Genomic DNA, 21,382 nt, shown 5'->3' with positions numbered 1-21,382 from the left:
ATACTTCCAATGTTGTGGCAAAATGACTTAAGGACAACAAAGTCAAGGTATTGGAGTGGCCATCACAAAGCCCTGACCTCAATCCTTTAGAAAATGTGTGGTCAGAACTGAAAAAGCGTGTGCGAGCAAGGAAGCCTACAAACCTGACTCAGTTACACCAGCTCTTTCAGGAGGAATGGGCCAACATTCACCCAACTTATTGTGGGAAGCTTGTGGAAGGCTTCCCAAAACGTTTGACCCAAGATAAATAATTTAAATGCAATGCTACCAAATACTAATTGAGTGTATGTAAACTTCTGACCCACTGGGAATGTGGGTCAGAAGAAATAAAAGCTGTGAAATGTTATTCTGACATTTCACTTGTTAAAATAAAGTGGTGATCCTAACTGACCTAAAACAGGGAATGTTTACTAGGATTAAATTGTGAAAAACTGAGTTTAAATGTATTTGGCTAAGGTGTATGTAAACTTCCGACTTCAACTGTATATAATTTATTGACTGTCTGTGCAGGTATGTACACCTGTGGAGAGAAGGGAGAGTGGACCAACTCAGAACATGGCACTAAAACTCCTACCTGTTTGCCAGGTAAGCTTCACAACTGCAGGCCTAACTGTTGAATTTGTACAGTAAGCGTGTATGGATCCGATCTGTAGGGATCCGAGTTCCGGTCTCCTGTTCAGGAAACCATCGTCTAAACTATTTCAAAATTCTTTCTTGGACCGAGCGTGCCACTGATTTTAAGTTGCAAACAGGGCTACCTCATCACGAGAGCATGAGTCCAACTCACACACTGTGTGTCTATGTCTGTGTGTTTCAGCATGTGGGGAGCCGTCCCAGCCCTTCCCAGCACAGATTAAGCGTATCGTCGGGGGGCGTAGCACTGTGCCAGGTCTCTTTCCCTGGCAGGTCCTCCTCACCGTGGAAGACATGTCCCGTGTCCCGGAGGACCGCTGGTTCGGGAGCGGTGCCCTGCTCTCTGAGTCTTGGGTCCTCACCGCCGCTCACGTCCTGCGCTCCCAACGCCGCGGCGCCACCGTAGTGCCTGTGGCGCCCGAACACGTCCGAGTCTACCTAGGCCTGCACGACGTCCGTGCCAAGCAAAACGCCACCAACCGCTCTGTGGAACAAGTCATCCTCCACCCTCACTTCGACCCTCGCAACTACAACAACGACATCGCCTTGGTCAAGCTGAGTCAGGCGGTGCCAGTGGGGGAGCTGGTGCGGCCCGTCTGCCTGCCCCCCAGGGCAAAGACAGGCCCCAGAGCCCCCAGCTCAACACCCTGGGCCTGGTGGCCGGCTGGGGCATCTCCAACCCCAATGCCTCTGTGGCCGCTGACATCACCGCGCTCTCCTCTGACCTGGGCATGGTGTCGGACGTGCTGCAGTATGTCAAGCTGCCTGTGGTGGCACAGGAGGAGTGTAAGGCCAGCTATGCATCACGCTCCATCAACTACAACATCACTGACAACATGTTCTGTGCCGGCTTCTATGAGGGTGGGCGCGACACGTGCCTGGGGGACAGCGGGGGGGCGTTCGTGATGGAGGAGCCCGGAAGCGGGCGCTGGGTGGCCCAAGGCCTGGTGTCATGGGGGGGCCCGGAGGAGTGTGGGAGCCAGAGGGTTTATGGAGTTTACACCCGGGTGGCCAACTACGCCGATTGGTTGCAGAGCCAACTGGGGACGGGGCCGTGGTGGTGAGAGGGAATATAAGGGGGCTCAGTTACATCCCGATGACAAGCAATTTCCATGTCAAACTCGACTTGAAATCCTTGTGCATTCTTATATGATGAACTCCAATGTATCATTCCCCTCTGTTCAACCTGTCCCCTATCCACGTCTCATGTCCTCGGTCTCCTGTGCACCCTCGTCCCCTTTCCCCTTCATAACTCCTCTCTTCAGTGTTGGGGATCAAGTCCATTTAAATTCAGCTTTATTTAGGAGATGAGTTGGATGATGAAATAATATATTCTTTAAAACCTTTTAATTGACACCACCCAACGTTATATTTTTATTTTCTATTATGAATTCAAAAGTTTATCTCCAACTCAGTCCACACATGATACCTGAAAAGCTGATCATGAATTATTGTACTCCAACAATACACTCCAACCTCATCTTATCACACTCATAAGCCCTTATATTTTACATGATTGTGTCAATTACGTCCCGATGACAAGCAATTCCATGTCAAACTCGACTTGAAATCCTTGTGCATTCTTATATGATAAACTCCAATGTATCATTCATGTGCTCTCAGATACAAACTGTACTCTTAAACCCATATAATGCTGTAGCCATTTATATCTGACAAGTTACCCCTAACATATAAGAGTAGGGACATACTGCACATGTCATCTAATGATGATGTTTTATAATTTGCACATGGCATTGACCAGTATTATTTTGTATTTCCTTGACATTATCATGGATGGTAAAATTGATAATGAAATAACCACATCTTTTGAGAAGGCATTGAAATGCTGTTGTGTTACTGAGGTTCTGTTCTTCTTGATCCCTCTCAGACCATAGCTACCAGCATTGGTGTCAGATTAAATGTTTCTGCAGTGGAATTGACAATTTAACCATGTCCATGTGCTTTTGACATTGTGGATTAAAATCTAGTCAATTGTGAATTAAAATATAATCAATTCAACTTTACTCTTAGTATTCTGTAAGTATGTGTGTAAACTGTACTGTCAGCAGTTAGCAATCACAACACCAATGCAGACCTATACCATGAGAGTAAAACATTTAAGTCAGTTGTTGTCTTATCAGTTTTTAATGTCAAGACCATTACCAGTGGGGAGGAAGGGGGGTAGCTTACATTACATCAGAACTATAATGAGGAAGTGATTTGTGCCATAGTGTATGTATGGGGGTGAGGTGGGGGTTGGTAGGGCAAGAGGGGTGGTCGTGGGGTGTTGATGTGCTTGCCATGCATCTTCTACCTGTGGTGGGATCCCCTGTGGATTTAGAATTTTTTTTTGACATAGATTACATTAATTGGTATTCAATTTCATGTCTTCTAAACATTGTTGTGGGAATAAGTTCTTTCTGGCCTGATCCACTGTGGAGTTATTTGTAGCTACACTATTTATAAGAATTAACATGTTTTTCCTGACCTTGTGACCTGCTCCTCCTTATAGCCCATCATTAGGGCCCAGAGTTCTTCCTGGTCAGGTCACATGGCCCAATGTTATAAGTTAACAGCTGCTAGGTAGACGGCCCACTCCGAGCCAGTCGATAGGAACACTCACTCGCCTACATGGCAGTTCAACAACTTTCCTGAACTTTCCTGTTCGAGGTGATGGCGTGTGCGAGCAAGGAGGCCTACAAACCTGACTCAGTTACACTGATGAATGGGTCAAAATTCACCCAACTTATTGTGGGAACCTTGTGGAAGGCTTCCCGAAACATTTGACCAAAGTTTAAAAATGTAAAGGCAATGCTACCAAATACTAATTGAGTGTATTTAAACTTCTGACCCACTGGGAATGTGATGAAAGAAATAGAAGCTGAAATAAATCATTCTCTCTACCATTATTCTGACATTTCACATTCTTAAAATAAAGTGGTTATCCTAACTGACCTAAGACAGGGACATTTTATTCTGATTAAATGTCAGGAATTGTGAAAAACTGAGTTTAAATGTATTTCGCTAAGGTGTATGTAAACTTCTGACTTCAACTGTACATGTCTTCCTGGCATATTACATCATTTATGCAGCAGAATTCAATACATTTTTGGACTCACCTTGTTATGCTGTGCTCACTTGAACTGGAAGGCAGCGTGGCAGTCTTTCGTGGCCCTACACTCTGTATTTTCCGCCTGCTGCCCCACCACCACAGAAAGCACTGAGCTAACCTGAAACACCTGCATTTTTGAGCTGCCTTACTCAAGATAGCAAAAAAGAGAGTTTTTGTTAACTCAATTACATTTTTTTTATACATTGTTTGGGTACTTTGTTGGTACTTTGCCTCCTGCCTACTTTACGGTTTTACTTTTTCATTTTTAATAACCATTTAATCGAAATCTTTATTTTACACATTTGACCAATGTCTTAAGTTTTTTTTTCCCTCGCTCAACTTTTTCCATGAAACTTTTGAACGCTTCATCTGGACACGGTTCTACCTCCCAACAGCCGAAGCTAACATGAACATTAACAATATGCCATCTAGTTGCAGTCGCTGTACTCATAATACACAGGAAACCTATTTCCTTATGGTGAGGATAGCCGTGCTGCAAGCTCAGCTTCAGACGCAATTGTTAGGCAGTGGTAATTTAAGAGTAGGAAAGGATGAAACAGCATCGTTGCCACCAGTAAGTACAGATAGTAGTATAAATCCCTTCGCACAGTCCCCGCAGCTGGACAATTTTCTCAAGGCTTCTGGAAGGAAATGCTGTCGGATTGCTCAACCGGTGTCGCTCATTCAGCTGACAGAAACGTTCAACCGGTTCTCCCCATTAAGCATCGAGTCGGAGTCAGAGGCCGAGCCTTCTCCAGTCTCTCCTCCACCCGTTACGGGGTCTGAGCCGCCGAAGCCTCCCAACATTAGCTCTGACAAATTGAAAACCCTAGTCATTGGCGACTCCAATACCGCCAGTTTTAGACTTTTATAAATTAATCCAGCGATCATACACTGTTTATCAGGGGGCAGGGCTAGCAACGTAAAGGCTAGTCTGAAGAGGGTGCTGGCTAAGGCTAAAACTGGCAAATGTAGAGAGAATAGGGATATTGTTATCCACGTCGGCACCAACAATGTTCGAATGAAACAGTCAGAGGTCACCAAGCACAACATAGCTTCAGTGTGTAAATTAACTAGACAGATGTGTCAGCATCGAGTAATTGTCTCTGGCCTCCTCCCAGTTAGGGGGAGTAATAATCTCTACAGCAGAGTCTCACAACTTAATTGCTGGTTGAAGACTGTTTCCTGCCCTCCCGAAATATGACTCATCTACAAGCAGGACCAAGCCTGGCCTGCTGAGGAGTGGCGGACTCCATCCTAACTGGAGGGGTGCTCTCATCTTATCTATCAACATAGACAGGGCTCGAACTCCTCTAGCTCCACAATAAGATAGGGTGCAGGCCAGGCAGCACAGTGCAGGCCAGGCTGACAGCTTAGTGGAGTCTGCCTAAAACATAGTCAGTGTAGTCAGCTCAGATATCGCCATTTAGACCATGTATATGCCTCGATCTAGGTTGGGCAAAACTTGGTGTTAGCAACCACTTAAAGCCTACCCCTTACTTTTTCGAACATTCTGTTAAAAATCACGCAACATTTCAGCGTCCTGCTACTCATGCCAGGAATATAGTATATGCATATGATTAGTATGTGTGGATAGAAAACACTCTGACGTTTCTAAAACTGGTTAAATCACGGCTGTGACTATAACAGAACGTGTGTTTCATCGAAAAGCGCAAGAAAAACTGATCACCGAAAACTGGAAAAAATATCAATGCGCCACTTGCATGTATTGTCTATGGGACAGCAAATTAGATGGGGCTGAGATTGCAAGTCCTACAGCTTCCACACGATGTCGCCAGTCCTGTCAATTGCCTGGGCGTTGTTTCTTGGTCAAACGAGTAAGAGAGACCCCGTTCCTTCCGGTCTCCGACAGGATGTTTTGGAAGAGAGATTTCCCGACCATGATTTGAAGACGTGGAGCTATTGAATACACATCGCCCCGTGATCAATTTGATAGATTATTAACGTTTACTAATACCTAAAGTTGGATTACAAAAGTATTTCGAAGTGTTTTGTGAAAGTTTATCGTTGACTTTTTTAATTTAAAAAAATGACGTTGCGTTTTAAAACGGTGTTTTTTCCTGGATCACACACTTTTCATAGATCGATATTTAGGGTATATATGGACCGATTTAATCGAAAAAAAAGACCCAATAGTGATGTTTATGGGACATCTAGGAGTGCCAACAAAGAAGCTCGTCAAAGGTAATGAATGTTTTATATTTTATTTCTGCGTTTTGTGTAGCGCCGGCTATGCTAATTATTTTGTTTACATCCCCTTCAGGTATTTCGGGGTGTTGCATGCTATCAGATAATAGCTTCTCATGCTTTCGCCGAAAAGCATTTTAAAAATCTGACTTGTTGGCTAGATTCACAACGAGTGTAGCTTTAATTCAGTAGCCTGCATGTGTGTTTTAATGAACGTTTGAGTTTTAACGAGTGCTATTAGCATTTAGCGTAGCGCATTTGCATTTCCAGATGGCTAGATGGCACGCCTGCGTGTCGGGTGGGCTTAAGAGGTTAAGCAATCTCACTGGAATAAAGACCTCTCCATTCCTGACATTATTGAAAAAGATTGTGATATCTCACATCTCAAAATAGGGCTACTTCATGTTAGATCCCTCACTTCCAAGGCAATTATAGTCAATGAACTAATCACTGATCATAATCTTGATTTGATTGGCCTGACTGAAACATGGCTTAAGCCTGATGAATTTACTTTGTTAAATGAGGCCCCTCCTCCTGGTTACACTAGTGACCACATCACCCACACATACCTCAAAGGCGGAGGTGTTGCTAACATTTGCGATAGCAGAATTCGATTTACAAAAAAAGTTATAGTCATGAAATCTCTGCAGCCTACTCAATCACATTTTATAGCTACTGTTTACAGGCCTCCTGGGCCGTATACAGCGTTCTTCACTGAGTTACATGAATTTCTATCGGACCTTGTAGTCAGATAATATTCACATTTGTTTCACGTTTTTGACTTTAACCCCTTGAAGCTAGGGGCCACTATTTTTATGTTTGGAAAAATAACGTTCCAAAGTAAACGGCCTATTTCTCAGGACCAGATGCTAGAATACACATATAATTGACAGGTTAGGATAGAAAACACAATTTCCAAAACTGTCAAAATATTGTCTGTGAGTATAACAGAACTGATATTGCAGGGGAAACCCTGAGGAAAATCCAATCAGGAAGTGCCTCTTATTTTGAAACCCTTCTGTTCCTTTGCATGCCTATCCTCCATTTAAAGGGATGTCAACCATATTCCTTTTCTCTGGCTTCACTAAGGTGTCAACAGTCTTTAGACATAGTGTCAGGCTTTTATTTAGAAAGATGAGCGTGAAAGATCACATTGCGTAAGTGGATAGGTGGGGGCTCTCAGAGTGAGTTTTTGCGCTACAGAGTAAAGCCGCCATTGTTCCTCCCGCTGTTATTGAAAAACCTACACACTCGGTTGATATATTATCGAATATATATTTTAAAAACTACCTAATTAAAAAAACATTTGACATGTTTCTGTGGACATTATGAAGACTATTTGGAATTTCTGTCTGCGTTGTCGTGACCGCTCTTTCCTGTGGATTTCTGAACATAACGCGACAAACAAACATCGGTATTTTTGGGTATAAAAAAATCTTTATGGAACAAAAGGAACATTTGTTGTGTAACTGGGAGTCTCGTGAGTGAAAACATCCGAAGATCAAAGGTAAAAGGTTAATTTGATTGCTTTTCTTATTTTCGTGACCAAGCTTCCTGATGCTAAGTGTACATAATGCTATGCTAGGCTATCGATAAACTTACACAAACGCTTGGATTGCTTTCGCTGTAAGCATAATTTCTAAATCTGAGACGACAGGTGGATTAACAAAAGGCTAAGCTGTGTTTTGCAATATTGCACTTGTGATTTCATGAATATAAATATTTTTTAGTAATATTATTTGACTGTTGCGCTATGCTATTCAGTGGTTGCTGACGAAAATGATCCCGCGACAGGGATGACCGCGTCAAGAAGGGATCACCGCGTCAAGAAGTTAATATTCACATGGAAAACCCACTCCAAAAGGCTTTCGGAGCCATCCTCGACTCAGTGTGTTTTGTCCAACATGTCTCAGGACCTACTTACTGCCACAGTCATATCCTGGACCTAGTTTTGTCCCGTGGAATAAATATTGTGGATCTTAACGTTTTTCCTCATAATCCTGGACTCGCAGACCACCATTTTATTACGTTTGCAATTACAACAAATAATCTGCTTCGACCCCAACCAAGGATCATCAAAAGCTGTGTTATAAATTCTCGGGCAACCCAAAGATTCCTAGATGCACTTCTAGACTCCCTCCACCTACCCAAAAATCGGTTAAGTGTATGCAAACTTCCTACTTCAACTGTATTCTAAGCTTATCCCCTTTGAGGGGCTTGTCGGCTCCTCTCCGATCTCATGGGGACATTTACAACTTTATTTGTTTCCTTATCGGGCGGCCTTATACAGTGTTGCACGTAGTCTAGACCCCCCCTCCCACTGGCTCATCATGTGTCTCGGGACTCCCCCACCAGCAGTTGGTGTCCAAGGCACAAACGGAAAGGTCGGACCCTTTGTGTGAGGTGTCAGCAGCCGCGTAACCTTTCTGACTAACATTTCAACCAAATCTCCTGGTGTTTGTGCTTCAAAACTCTCAGTGGCTGTCGTGGCCTGCCAGTCACCACAGCGTCCACATATGGCAACCATTCCAGGCCCTGCGAACTGAGTTGAGGATATCTTTCTGCAATATTGCACAGTGTTTCACCAGTGGGAGTCATCGGGTCAGTGGTGGAATTGACTCCGTTAGTTTCGGTGTAGGGGGTTTCAGTCCCTCTCAAAGCAGAAAATGTATCATCGGAAGTAGAGTCCACTCTGCACATAGATGCTTTCGTTTTGAGAAGGACAAGAGAAGTTAATCTTAGCTACAGTATCGCATGACTCCAAAGAGGAGGGAAGTTTCTCACTCACAGAGACAGCTGGCTAGAAATCATGAAAAAAATTGTCAATCAGGTTTACTGATTGAATGTAACAAGATATCGTAATATCTGCTTGAGTCAGATTCTGCACCAAGAGGTGTCGAAACGTGTTTTTCCCAAGGGGTCCTTTCAACAGATACTCCTTGTGGATGGCTGTGTTGCAGCCAGCGTTAGAAGACAGTGTGGTCAGTGCAGCAAAGTTGCAGTAATTTTTTTGTAAAAACGGTAGGCCTTAGCTCAGTGGGATAACAGTCTTAAATAACTCCAGACGCGGGTTCAATACCCAGTTGGTCACAAATAGATCAGCCCACACACAAGGTGTTAGTGGTCCATAAGCTGATATGGAAATTGTATTAAAATCATATTTTCATGAGGGGTGTTACAGCAATGTAAACAAAGCAAGTATGGGGTGTACAAGAGTGGGCAGAACAACTTGTAAAGATGAGAATGATCGGATTAGTAAGAAAACACTGTTTTTACCTCCTGTTTTACCTGTCGTCAAGTGTCTATCTCCAGTCCATTGCTACATCCCAAATGGCACCCTATTCCCTACATAGTGCACTTTCTTTGACCCTGGTCAAAAGTAGTGCATTATATTTAAGGATTAATGTGCCATTTGGATGCAGAAAATGTCACCTGTGTTTTATGTTCTCCTTTAATGTTCACTGTGTAACTGTGAAGCGCTTATCAAAGATATCAATTATGTGATTACACTTTGTAACTGGAGGTCCATTCATTTGGTACCCCTTTGACATGTTATCCCATCGTCAGTAGATTAAATGATACATTTTTCAATAGAGTTTCTAGTGACAGTGATTTCTAATCTGTAAACACTGTCAGTCGGTCTCCTGGCTTGACGTTTTGAAAACCTTGAGGCATGCGGTGGTGAGCTAATCCTTGTAATACCTGGATCCAGCTGGATGTGTCCCAAATTGCACCCTATTCCCTATAATATAGGGTGCCATTTAGACACAACATTGTTGATACCAGTCTGTCCTTGCTCTTGCCTGACTATTTGTATTTATTATGGATCCCCATTAGTTGCTGCCAAGGCAGAAGCTACTCTTCCTGGGGTCCATAAAAATTATACAATTTTAAAAACATTACAATGCATTCACAACAGATTTCGCAACATATGAAGTGTGTGCCCTCAGGCCCCTACACTACTACCACATATCTACAACACAAAATTCATGTGTACAAGATTTAGTCGAACTCCTGAGGTATGCAGTGGTCTAAGACACTGCATCTCAGTGCTAGAGGCATCACCACAGACCCCGGTTTGATTCCAGGCTGTATCACAACCAGCCGCGATTGGGAGTCCCATAGGGCAGCACAAAATTGGCCCAGTTTCGTCCAGGTTAGGGTTTGGCTTGGGTAGTCATTGTAAATAAGAATTTGTTCTTAACTGACTTGCCTAGTTAAATAAACGTTAAATAAGATAAAAATAAACTCTGCCCTTGACCCTGTTCTGAACACCTGCAAAACAAAGGCCATGTGGTTTGGCATGATTACTACCTCTGAGGGTTTAGAGCTTGAGGTAGTCACCTCATACAAGTACTTGGGAGTATGGCTAGACGGTACACTGTCCTCCTCTCAGCACATATCAAAGCTGTTAAATCTAGACTTGGTTTATCATAATAGCTCCTCTTTCACCCCAGCTGCCAAACTAACCCTGATTAAGATGACCATGCTACCCATGCTAGATTACGGAGACGTAATTTATAGATCGGCAGGTAAGGTGCTCTCAAACTGCAAGATGTTCTTTACAATTCAGCCATAAGATTTGCCACCAATGCTTCTTATAGGACACATCACTATACTCATCTGTAAACTGTTAATCTCTGTATAGCCGTTGCAAGACCCACTGATTGATGCTTATTTGTGACCCATTTCAGGAAACTAGGCGTACATCGCGGGTCACTACTTCACAGGAGAGCCGTTTAAACGTAAGCTTTTTAAAAAAATGTTTTAATCAAAATGCGTTTTTTTGGCAGAAATGCCTTCAAAAAACATGTGTACTTTCATGTGCCTTAATAACAAACTTGTATGCCATCGATGAATACAATTGTTAACACCTCTATGGGATCGGTGTCCCCCCCTGCGGGAAGGTTGAGCTAACGTGCGCTAATGTGATTAGCATGACGTTGTAGGTAACAAGAACATTTCCCAGGACATAGACATGTCTTATATGGGCAGAAAGCTCAAATTATTGTTAATCTAACTGCACTGTCCAATTTACTGCACTGTCCAAAAATGCCATGCTATTGTTTGAGGAGAGTGCACACCAACAAAAACGTATAATGGCAACTGGTTTGATACATTCACCTCTGAAGGTAAATAATGTACTTACATTCAGTAATCTTGCTCTGATGTGTCCTCCTGAGGGTCCCCGTGCTTCATTTTTTCATAGTTTTGTTTGAAAAAAATCAATTTTTATATTCAGATCTAGGAACTGGGTTCTACAGTTTGAACCCCTGCTGTGTCTGGCTAGAAGGTTAGTGTGTTTTCTGAAGGAAAGCTAATTATTCATCATTTATGACATGCCTGGGAGTGTGTAAACCTAAATGTTTTATTACCATGTCATTTTTGTATGTTCTCTGCAGTTATCTACTTGAAAATGTATCAATTGACCAATTCGGCACATTTGGGCAGACTTGATACAACATTTTGAACAGTAATGGTTCCAATGGTTCATTGGATCAGTCTAAACCTTTGCACATATACGGCTGCCATCTAGTGGCCAAAATCTAAATTGTGCCTAGACTCCTAAGTCATATAATGGCCTTTCTCTTGCATTTCCAAGATGATGGAACAATTTTTTTATGTATGTTTTTTCTTTGTATTATCTTTTTCCAGATCTAATGTGTTATATTCCCCTACATTTATTTCACATTTCCACACACTTCAAAGTATTTCCTTTCAAATGGTACCAAGAATATGCATATCCTTGCTTCAGGTCCTGAGCTACAGGTAGTTCGATTTGGGGATGTCATTTTAGGTGAAAATTGAAAAAAAAGGGTATGATCCTTAAGAGGTAAGCCTAGTTGGTTTAGCCTCAGAAAAAGTCAGCAACCTTCCCGCTAGCCATGATTGGCTGAGAGATGAGTTTGGATTTGTCTGCCATATATCATGCTTCTGTCTATTTGAGCTGGTCAGAATGTCTAGGTAATCCTGTTAACGCAGCTTTAAATTGTTTTCATTGGGTAATAAAACTGCATAGATGTTGCTCTCCACTTTCTGGAGGACCGAGTTTTGAAATCAATTGAATTCGAGTATGATGTCTAAGGAGATGGAGAAAACACCTGTCTCCGGATAGCATCTTCTAACTAAGGGCAACAATGGCATCTGACAGGAGATGCGTCCATCCATGATGTATATGGGTAAGATAGTCTAGCTAGCTACATTTTCAGATATGACATGTTTCTAATTTTGACAGAAAAAGGTTATTTCAAGTTAGTGTACTGATAGCTACCTAACGTTAGCTTGCTGGCTAGCTAACGTTACGTGTATGACTTTATTATTCGTATCGCAGAGCCATTTGCTTTGCTAGTTATAGCCTAATGTTAGCTAGCTAACATTGAACCTGGTTGGTTAAATACCTGCAGATTCATGCAGGGTAGTAACTGGGATTATGGTTAATTGTTTATCCGTATAGCTAGCTAGCTACATGTGTTAACAAAAGACTCCACTATGCAAGTAACCATTTTGGTTGCGTGGGTAAATTCAGTCTGGCCATCTACTCCGATTTCAGAGCGGAGGGGACGGCAGCAGTGGGGTAGTCTATGGCGATACGGATATCACTGATATCTACATAGCACATTGATGTGAATCACACTGCTGCTCTTTCATTTAGAAATTTGCGCCTTACAAATTGTGGTTCTTGTGGATGGCTGTTCACAAATCTAAATGTGTATTTGAACCCAATACTGGTTGAATCCAAGAAGTGTAAGCTTCCTATCAATCATTGTTTTTGAAACCAGTGGACAGCCAGTGTTAAAAAAAATGTGCTCTTGCAACAGCTGCATAGTGCAGATCCCAGCCTATGGAATAAAAGTGGGGCTTTTATTGCTCAATCTAATTCCCGCTGGTTATAATGATAAAAATCCATAGGCCTAATGGACTCAAACTTGCACACTTTTGATAGACTTCATGGGGCAATCTGTAGTTCCTACATTCATTTTTGGACTTTAATTATATTTTACACTACCGTTCAAACGTTTGGGGTCACTTAGAAATGTCCTTGTTTTTGAAAGAAAAACACATTTTATTTATTGTCCAGTAAAATAACATCAAATTGATCAAAAATAGTGTAGACATGGTTAATGTTGTAAATGACTATTGTAGCTGGACACAGCTTATTTTTAATGGAATATCTACATAGGCGTACAGAGTCCCATTATCAGAAACCATCACTCCTGTGTTCCAATGGCACATTGTGTTAGCTAATCCAAGTTTATAATTTTAAATGGCTAATTGATCATTAGAAAACCCTTTTGCAATTATGTTAGCACAGCTGGAAACTGTTGTGCGATTAAAGAAGCAATAAAACTGGCCTTCTTAAGACTAGTTGAGTATCTGGAGCATCAGCATTTGTGGGTTCGATTACAGGCTCAAAATGGCCAGAAACAAATACCTTTCTTCCGAAAATCGTCAGTATATTCTTGTTCTGGGAAATTAAGGCTATTCCATGTGAGAAATTGGCAAGAAAGTGAAGATCTCAGTGAAGATCTCATACAACGCTGTGTACTACTCCCTTCCCCAAACAGCACAAACTGGCCCTAACCAGAATAGAAAGAGGAGTGAGAGGCCCCGGTGCACAACTGAGCAAGAGGACAAGTACATTAGGATGTCTAGTTTGAGAAACAGACTCCTCGCAAGTCCTCAACTGGCAGCTTCATTAAATAGTATCCGCAAAACACCAATCTCAACGTCAACAGTGAAGAGGTGATTCCAGGAAGCCCATTCTCACACTTAGGGAGGGAAGCCCTAAGTGTGAGAATGGGGTGGACTCGGACACACTTCGTCCCTTCCCTTTACACAAATGCATGACCACAGGATGTAACAGCCAGCCACAGTCTCCTGGATCAGTGAATGGGCTAGTCTACTGCTGTCCCTCAGCTGACTAAGCTGTAGAAAGAAGCACATCTTGCTGGGACTATAGCAGAGAGCGGGGACACAAGTAACAAAGGACCTCAGTAAGATATTGCTGCATTATCGGAACTTGAAGCACAAGCATTTCGCTACGCTCACAATAACATCTGCTAGCCATGTGTACGTGACCAATCAAATTTGATTTGATGTTCCTTCTCTCTTTCTAGAAGCAATCAGTTTCAAGGCAAAAATACAGATTTGACTTCAATCAAACTGAGGATGGAGAAATGAGTGTGCACAAGACAGGTCATGGCTTCTTGCATGCATGGCTGTGAGATGTAAGTTACACTATAGAACATGCTGGGTTGTTTGGATGACCCAAATGCTGGGTTGCAGGCAATGAGTCAATGTTGGGTTGTTTTCTATAAATACAGCAAGGTTGGGTTGTTGGTGCTAGGTTATTAAGGTTGGGCTATGGACATTTAACCCAGCTAGTGGGTTAATTCTCCCGCCACCAGCGCGTGAAGTCCGCCAGAATAGTATTCTAGTTCTATTGCGACTGAGTGGCTGACGAGTGGAGAACGGCTAACGTTATTTTGACAGACTAAGGGTGTTTTGGCTGACTGAAAACCATGAGAATTGTAAGAAACAAATGTTAGGAATTATTAATTTGATGGTCATTCAGGTTAAATAGGTTGTACTAGCATAATTAAGTAGCTAGCTAATGTTAGCTTGAACATGAGCTATCTAGCCATGTTTTGCTAATATCTCTGGCTGTGGTAACGTTAGCTAGCTAGCGTTAGCTTCGCGACCATGCTCGTGACGCCAGCTGACTGAATCGGGACAGAGCTTTGGGGGTAAAAAAACACAGATTTTCATTGACAGCATCTACGTTTTACACATTTTCATCAATAACCATTAGTACAACCTTAATGGAAACTTGAAAGGTCCACACTCCAGTCTAGTTGGTGCTAGTAATACACCTTAAAGTTGGTTAAGATATAAAGTCCACAGAAGAACTGCTACTGAAGGAGGAGAGATTACTAGAAACTATTAGTTTTCCTGTGACTGACAGGGGCCCTAAAATATTATTAGAACATTAGGTACATTTTTTTAAATATTCAATGAATAACATATAATCACCGAGGAAAGTTGGCAAGAACAAAGTAAGTTAAAATAAAAAATGTATGAATGTGAATAAACTTTGATATGTTTTCTCCAGGCTAGTAGCTATACGGTTTAAGTTATTTGTAGCTGTGTCAGTTTTTATCTAACTAGTTAACGCTATGTTTTATATAACTAGCTACTTTCTGGCTGTGTGAAAACTGATAGTGAATGTTTTGAAGGCCAGAATACTTGCTAGCTACAGAATAACTGGCATAGTGACAATCACTGACACAGCTACATAACCTTAACAACACTATCAACAAGGCAGGTGCTACAGGCCCTAGTTTTGTCGCACCTAGACTACTGTTCAGTATTGTGGTCAGGTGCCACAAAGAGGGATTTAGGAAAATTACAGTTGGCTCAGAACAGGGCAGCAAGGCTGGCCCTGAAAAGTGCATAGAGAGCTAACATTAATGACATGCATGTCAATCTCTCATGGCTCACAGTGGAAGAGAGGTTGACTACATCACTACTTATTTTTGTAAGCGGTGTTGACAAGTTGAATGTACCGAGCTGTCTGTTTAAAATACTTGCACACAGAGGTCTCTTCACCGTCCCCAAGTCCAGAACAGACTATGGGAGGTGCACAGTACTACATAAAGCCATGACTACATGAAACTCTATTCCACATCAGGTAACTGATTGAAGCAGTAGAATCTGATTTTTTTTTTAAAACAGGTAAAAAAACACATTATGGAACAACGGGGACTGTGAAGAGACACACACACAAAGGTACAGACACATGCATACATTGTGATATTGTTGTATTGTGGTTTTATACATTTTGTATTGTAGATATGTAGTGGTGAAATAATGTTATATGATGTATTGTTTTATATTTTGTTTTATATGTAATGTACGTGCTTTAATATGTTTGGACCTCAGGAAGAGTAGGTGCTGCCTTGGCCGCAGCTAATGGGGATCACTAATAAATACAAATAGGGTCAGCAAGTTAGCAATGGATGTGCCACCATTCAAGAAAAAAAAAGAGGACATAAGAGTTATTTTCAAAGGAGTGCAAAGGACTGTGAATAAGGTTCTTGGCAACTGCCAGTACACTACCCCTGGCAAAGTAGCTGGCAAATTTGAGTAATTTCATCTTAGATGTCTTTAATTAATCACATGATTATGAGTCATGAAGGTGTGTTCCATGTGTTAAGACTTTGGTGCAATCATGATCATGGCAGGTGCGTGACAGCCATGAACAGAGATACAGGCAGAGAGGGAGAGAACACAAACCAACAGGTAAGATAGTGAGAAGTGCCTCTCCAAGCTCATAGAGTTCATAGACTGAGGATCTGTCATAGTGTGAATCATTCTGAATGATCATATATGATCTCTGATGAAATGATAGCAGTTTAAGTCTAGAGGGTGTATTGCGTGTGTTAACTTCATGCAGGGGAGAGGCAGCCATGATGATATTTAATTTTTGATAATTGTGTAGAGTTTGACCTTTCATGCCTACATTTTTTTATTAAAGCAGTTTTTAACTTTGTATGTTAGCTCTGGTGAATTGGTTTCTATTTCAATCTCGTATGACACGGGCAATATTGGATTACTGCATTCAGCAATAACCGACTGAGATTAATTTCAAAGAGTCGTCATGATAGAAAATGCAACGTTTTACAGCGACTGGAGCAGATTGAAGCAGCAACGACGACGAATGTCAAAACAACGGGGAAATGGACAGCCAAATACAGGAATTTTGGAATGACTGAAAACATCCGTGGTTGACGACATTGCAAATGCTCAAAGGGAATTGAGGAGCCTGAGTGTCTACATTGCCACAGGACGTACCTCAAGCACAATTAGAGATAAATCAACAAGTGGAGATGCTGCTGCAAGTTGAGAGAAATACAATCTCACAGGCAGTAGTGGTGAGTGGGTAAAAACACCGGGGAAGCCAATATCAACTGAATAGGTCTCCTCAACAAAGTCCCTGAAGCAGTACGAACTGAACATGATCTAACTAAGCCATCTCGGCCTGGAAACAGTTCCTCAATCTTTCCTAGTTTCCAGGTTTGTCTGGGTGTGTTATCTTCTCCAATAAGTACAACGTCACCCGCCTTCAGTGGGGTGGGCTGTGGTGTGTCACAGCGGTGTGCTGACTTTAGATCCAGCAAGTAGTCTCTTCGCCAACTGTTCCAGAAACTGGTCACAAGTCTCTGCCTGTACTTCCATCTGCGTCTCATTTCCCGCTTGTTTAACGTTGGGTGCTGAGTGTCACTTGCTCCAGAATGCATCACCTTCTCATGGTGGTATTGTATCAGCATTTCTGAGTATCTGTACTTATTGGGCAGAACCCATGGGTGCTGCTCTCTGAATGTGAAGTTGGACCGTTGCAGTCTTCCTCCTACACTGAGTAGTTCGTGTTCGTCCAGGAAAGGTTTCAGTTCTCCGATTTTACAGTCATTGTTTAGGCTTTTTCCTGCCTTCAGTAGTTTGATCTCCTGTCCGAAACTCTGTTGTTGTGTTACCTTAATCCAGTACTTTTCTGCATCGAACAGTTCGTCAGCAGTCAGTTCACCTTGCATCTTTACGGTTGTGCGAGCATTGGCTATGAATCTCTTTATCCAGGCGGTGACTCTGAACACTCTTTTCAGTTTGCTGTACCTTTCAAGCTCCAACACAGGTTCAGTGCTGTCTGTGCTGTTTGCTGAGAGTTGTACAGTAACCTGGCAACTGGACTTGAGTTCTATATTCACCTCATCCGGAACCTTGTTATCATCAGTCTCTTCGGACTGATTGGGTGATGTCAGAATTCTGGGTCCATTCCACCATAGCTCGCTCTGTGTCAAGTTTCGAACAGTTTGCCCTCTTGTAGGGAGGTCAGCTGGATTCGTTTTCCCTTCAATATGTGACCATGACTCTGGATTGGTCAAGGACTGGATCTCCGTCACTCTGTTCACAACAAACTGTTTCCATTTCTGAGCTGAGCTGCAAATCCAATGCAGCACGATCATCGAGTCTGTCCACATTTTGATCTGTTTTTCTTCCATTTTCAGTGTGGTCATCAAGTTGTTTGCTAGTCTCGCTCCAATCACAGCTCCCATGAGCTCCAGGCGTGGCAGCGTCATTTTCTTAAGTGGGGCTACCCTGGACTTGGATGCGACTAGACTTGTTGTTTCCCTGTCTTGTGACTCACCTTGCAAGTAAGCTACTGCACTGTAAGCCCTTTCACTTGCATCACAGAACACGTGTAGTTTCAGGGTGTGGTTATTCTGTGGCCGCATGTCTGTTCGGTACCACCTTGGTATGGTGAGCTGGTGTAACTAGGGTAGTTCTGAACACCACTGTTGCCATTCTCGTGTCAGATCAGGTGGTAATTCATCGTCCCAGCTGAGTCCCCTCTCCCACATTTCCACTTGATCCTGATGGTGAAGGGAGTTAAGAAACCAAGAGGGTCGAAGATACGTGCAGACGACTGCAGAACACTTCTCTTTGTGATTTCCTTTTGCCTTAGAATGCTCAGTAACGGTCAAACACAAAGTCATCCGTTTCCGGCCTCATACTAAACCTAAAACCTTCAGCACTAATCCTTGTGTTTGTAACGTCAACGGGTGGTCTGTTGTCGTACTCTCCTCCCATTTTGTTTTCAATTCAGGAGAATTGGTCATCCATTTGCAGAGGTCCATGCCTGCAATCGACAGCATTCGCTTTGCAGTTGTCACAAGGTAAGCCTCTTCAACATTGCGTGAACTTGCAATGAAGTCATCTACGTAGAGTGACTATCAGTATCTCTACAACTTCTGGTTGTTCTGTTTCATATTGTTTCAGGTGCTTCCTGATTGTAGCTGCCAGCAAAAATGGACTTGGGGAAATACCACTCTTTTCATCCTCAGCACACGCAGCTCCTCTTCATTTTCTCCCCTTGGTGGGCCAGTGAGCCATAGAAATCTCACGGCGTCTCTGTCTCTCTCTGCTAGGGATATCTGCAGGAAAGCTTTCTTGATGTCTGCCATGAATGCGATCTCATGTAGTCTGAACTTTATCAGTATGCTGAGCAGATCCGGATTCAGGTTCGGTCCTGTGAGTAGACATTCATTGAGAGATGGACAGCCATCTTCATGGGACGAGGCATCAAACACCACTCTCAGTTTTGTTGTCACCTTATCTTCTCGGAGTACTGCATGGTGAGGTAAGTAGTATTTTACATTGTCTGCACTTGATGCGTTGTCCTTGGGCACATCCTCTGCCATATCTTGTTGTAAGTAGTCTTCTACTACTTCATTGTATCTGCTGTACAACGTCACATCCTTCTTCAGTCTTTTCTTCAGACCTTCAAACCGTTTCTTGGCGATTCTATAGTTGTTTTGGAGTTCTGGCATTTCTCGTTTCCATGGCAACTCCACATGGTATCGCCCATCTTTGAAGGTGGTTGTTTCCTCAAACCTTTGTAGAGCCTCGTTTTCCTCTGAGTTATGTGTTCTCACTTAGAATACCCAGAGACTCAAGCTTCCAGAATGCATGCAGTTGCTTGGAGACTAGTGTGTCTTCATCAAGTAGGATGAACATGCAGGTTGCCTCGGCGACACTTGACATGGACACGGGTCCCTGCACCGACCATCCAAAGGTGCTCTCTAAAGCAACTAGCGTCTCCGTCAGTCGCTCCACTCTGCCTGATACTATCTGCCAGTAGTAGTCTGCTCCTATCAGGACAGAGAGATCAGGATCATTGTCATCTCCTGGAAAGTCTGCGAGCTGCAGTCCCCTTTTACTGAGCTCATGCTGAATCCGTTCACCAGGAACCTTCATCACAGCTGTGCACACTTGTGGGGTTTCAATTGCCTCTATCTCTATTCTCTGCTGTTTGTCCCAGACATTCTCCAAGATGACTTTCACTGTGTTGCGTTGGGATGTTGCTGGGGCAGAGGAGCCAAACATGTGAAGAGTGAGTGCCTCTTGTCTGATTACTGGTAGCTTCAAGTCCTTCACAAGGTTTTCATGTATGAAGCTTCTCTGACTGCCTCCATCTAGTAAGCAACGAGCTATCTTCCTGCCCGATGGGCCTTCTACCCATTCCTTTGCCGTTTGTAGCAACACAGTGTTCTGTACATCTGGTTTCATCTTCACTGAATGGGGAATAACTGAGGAAACAACAGCATCTACAGAAACAGTAGGGGGTTGCACCTCACTCCTCTTACTGGTACACACCGCAATGTGATGTCTGCTTCCACATGTTGCACATGACACATCTTTGACTTTACAGAATTTTGCTATGTGTCTCTGTCCTAAACATACAAAGCATCTTCCCATGTTCTTTAGTTTCTCTTTGCGTGTAGCCATATTATAGTCAGGGAAGTTTTCTGATTTGTGGTCTGCACTGGCACAAAATAGACACGTTTGTTGTTCCTTCTGGCTGGCTGTATGCAGTGCTGCAGCAGAGGGCATGTTGGGTCTTTTTGTTTTCATTTCATTGGAGAAGCATGACTTGTTCCATGGTTTGCTCTCTTTCTGTTGGTTGTATGATCTTGTCATTTGTAGCGCTCTCTCCCTGCTCTGAACCTCTTTCTGTAGGAAACTGATAATCTCAGACACTTTCCATTCATCATCTACTCCCCTCTGACGACTATAGTCAAGAGCTATGTCCTCTGGAATCATCTGCAGTAAGATTGGGAATAGTAGGCTTCCATAGTATTCTGACACTACACCCAGTGATTCCAGGCTCCTAATCTGAATTTCACATTCATCATATAGCTGCCTCAATGCATTTAGATCAGAGGATTTCTTCACAGGTGTGAGATTCAGCAGCTTTGACATATGAGCACTAATCACAAGATCTTTCCTTCCAAATCTGCTCTTGAGTAGAGCGATTGCATTATCATAGTTACTGTCTGTTAACATCAGTCCTGCTACTGCCTTTGCAGCTGGTCCAGTGAGATATGTTTTCAGATAGATAAACTTCTCTTTTTTACACAGTGAATCATTGTTGTGAATAGCAGTCTCATCCTGGCTCCAAAACTCCTGCCACATACTGACATCTCCATCGAATTTCTCAATAATCAACTTCGGTAGCCTTACTGAGTTAGCGTCACTCACCCGGGCTGGTAGTGGATTGACGTCCTGTTTCTTCGTTATCACTCTTTGTGCTCGGCTCTTCAGCATGATAATGCGTTCTTTATAATCCTCCGTGCATGCAATCTCTGCCTCCAATCCGTCCAATGGCGTTAACTGTTCAATTCCACGATCGAGTTCAAACAAATTGTCCTCCTTAGCTGATAACAATTCCAACAATGTACTCAAGTGATCGGTATCCGGATTTGACTGGGATATTTCCACGTCAATCTGATTCAAAATCCGCGTTGTTGCGCCTCGAATGGTACCCCGCTTTCGTCTCATTCTTTCTGCTTCATACGACGTTCCTCCTCAGCC

At 42.8% G+C, this 21,382-nt stretch overlaps 1 protein-coding gene across 1 annotated transcript in view; it reads left to right on the top strand.

Annotated features, from left to right (window-relative positions):
* The window catches only part of masp1 (MBL associated serine protease 1), a 67,019-nt gene extending 64,362 nt beyond the window's left edge, over positions 1-2,657 (top strand). Inside the window, 3 exon segments of the mRNA XM_029629823.2 lie at positions 511-585; positions 818-1,237; positions 1,240-2,657. Of these exon segments, the coding sequence (XP_029485683.2) occupies positions 511-585; positions 818-1,237; positions 1,240-1,697 (953 nt within the window). The 3' untranslated portion in view covers positions 1,698-2,657.
* Positions 2,658-21,382: the final 18,725 nt, after the last annotated feature.

The sequence above is a fragment of the Oncorhynchus nerka genome, linkage group LG23 (genome assembly GCF_034236695.1).
Source record: "Oncorhynchus nerka isolate Pitt River linkage group LG23, Oner_Uvic_2.0, whole genome shotgun sequence".
NCBI lineage: Eukaryota > Metazoa > Chordata > Actinopteri > Salmoniformes > Salmonidae > Oncorhynchus > Oncorhynchus nerka.
Note: the sequence above shows the minus strand (reverse complement) of the source record. Positions and strands in the feature narration are given on the sequence as shown.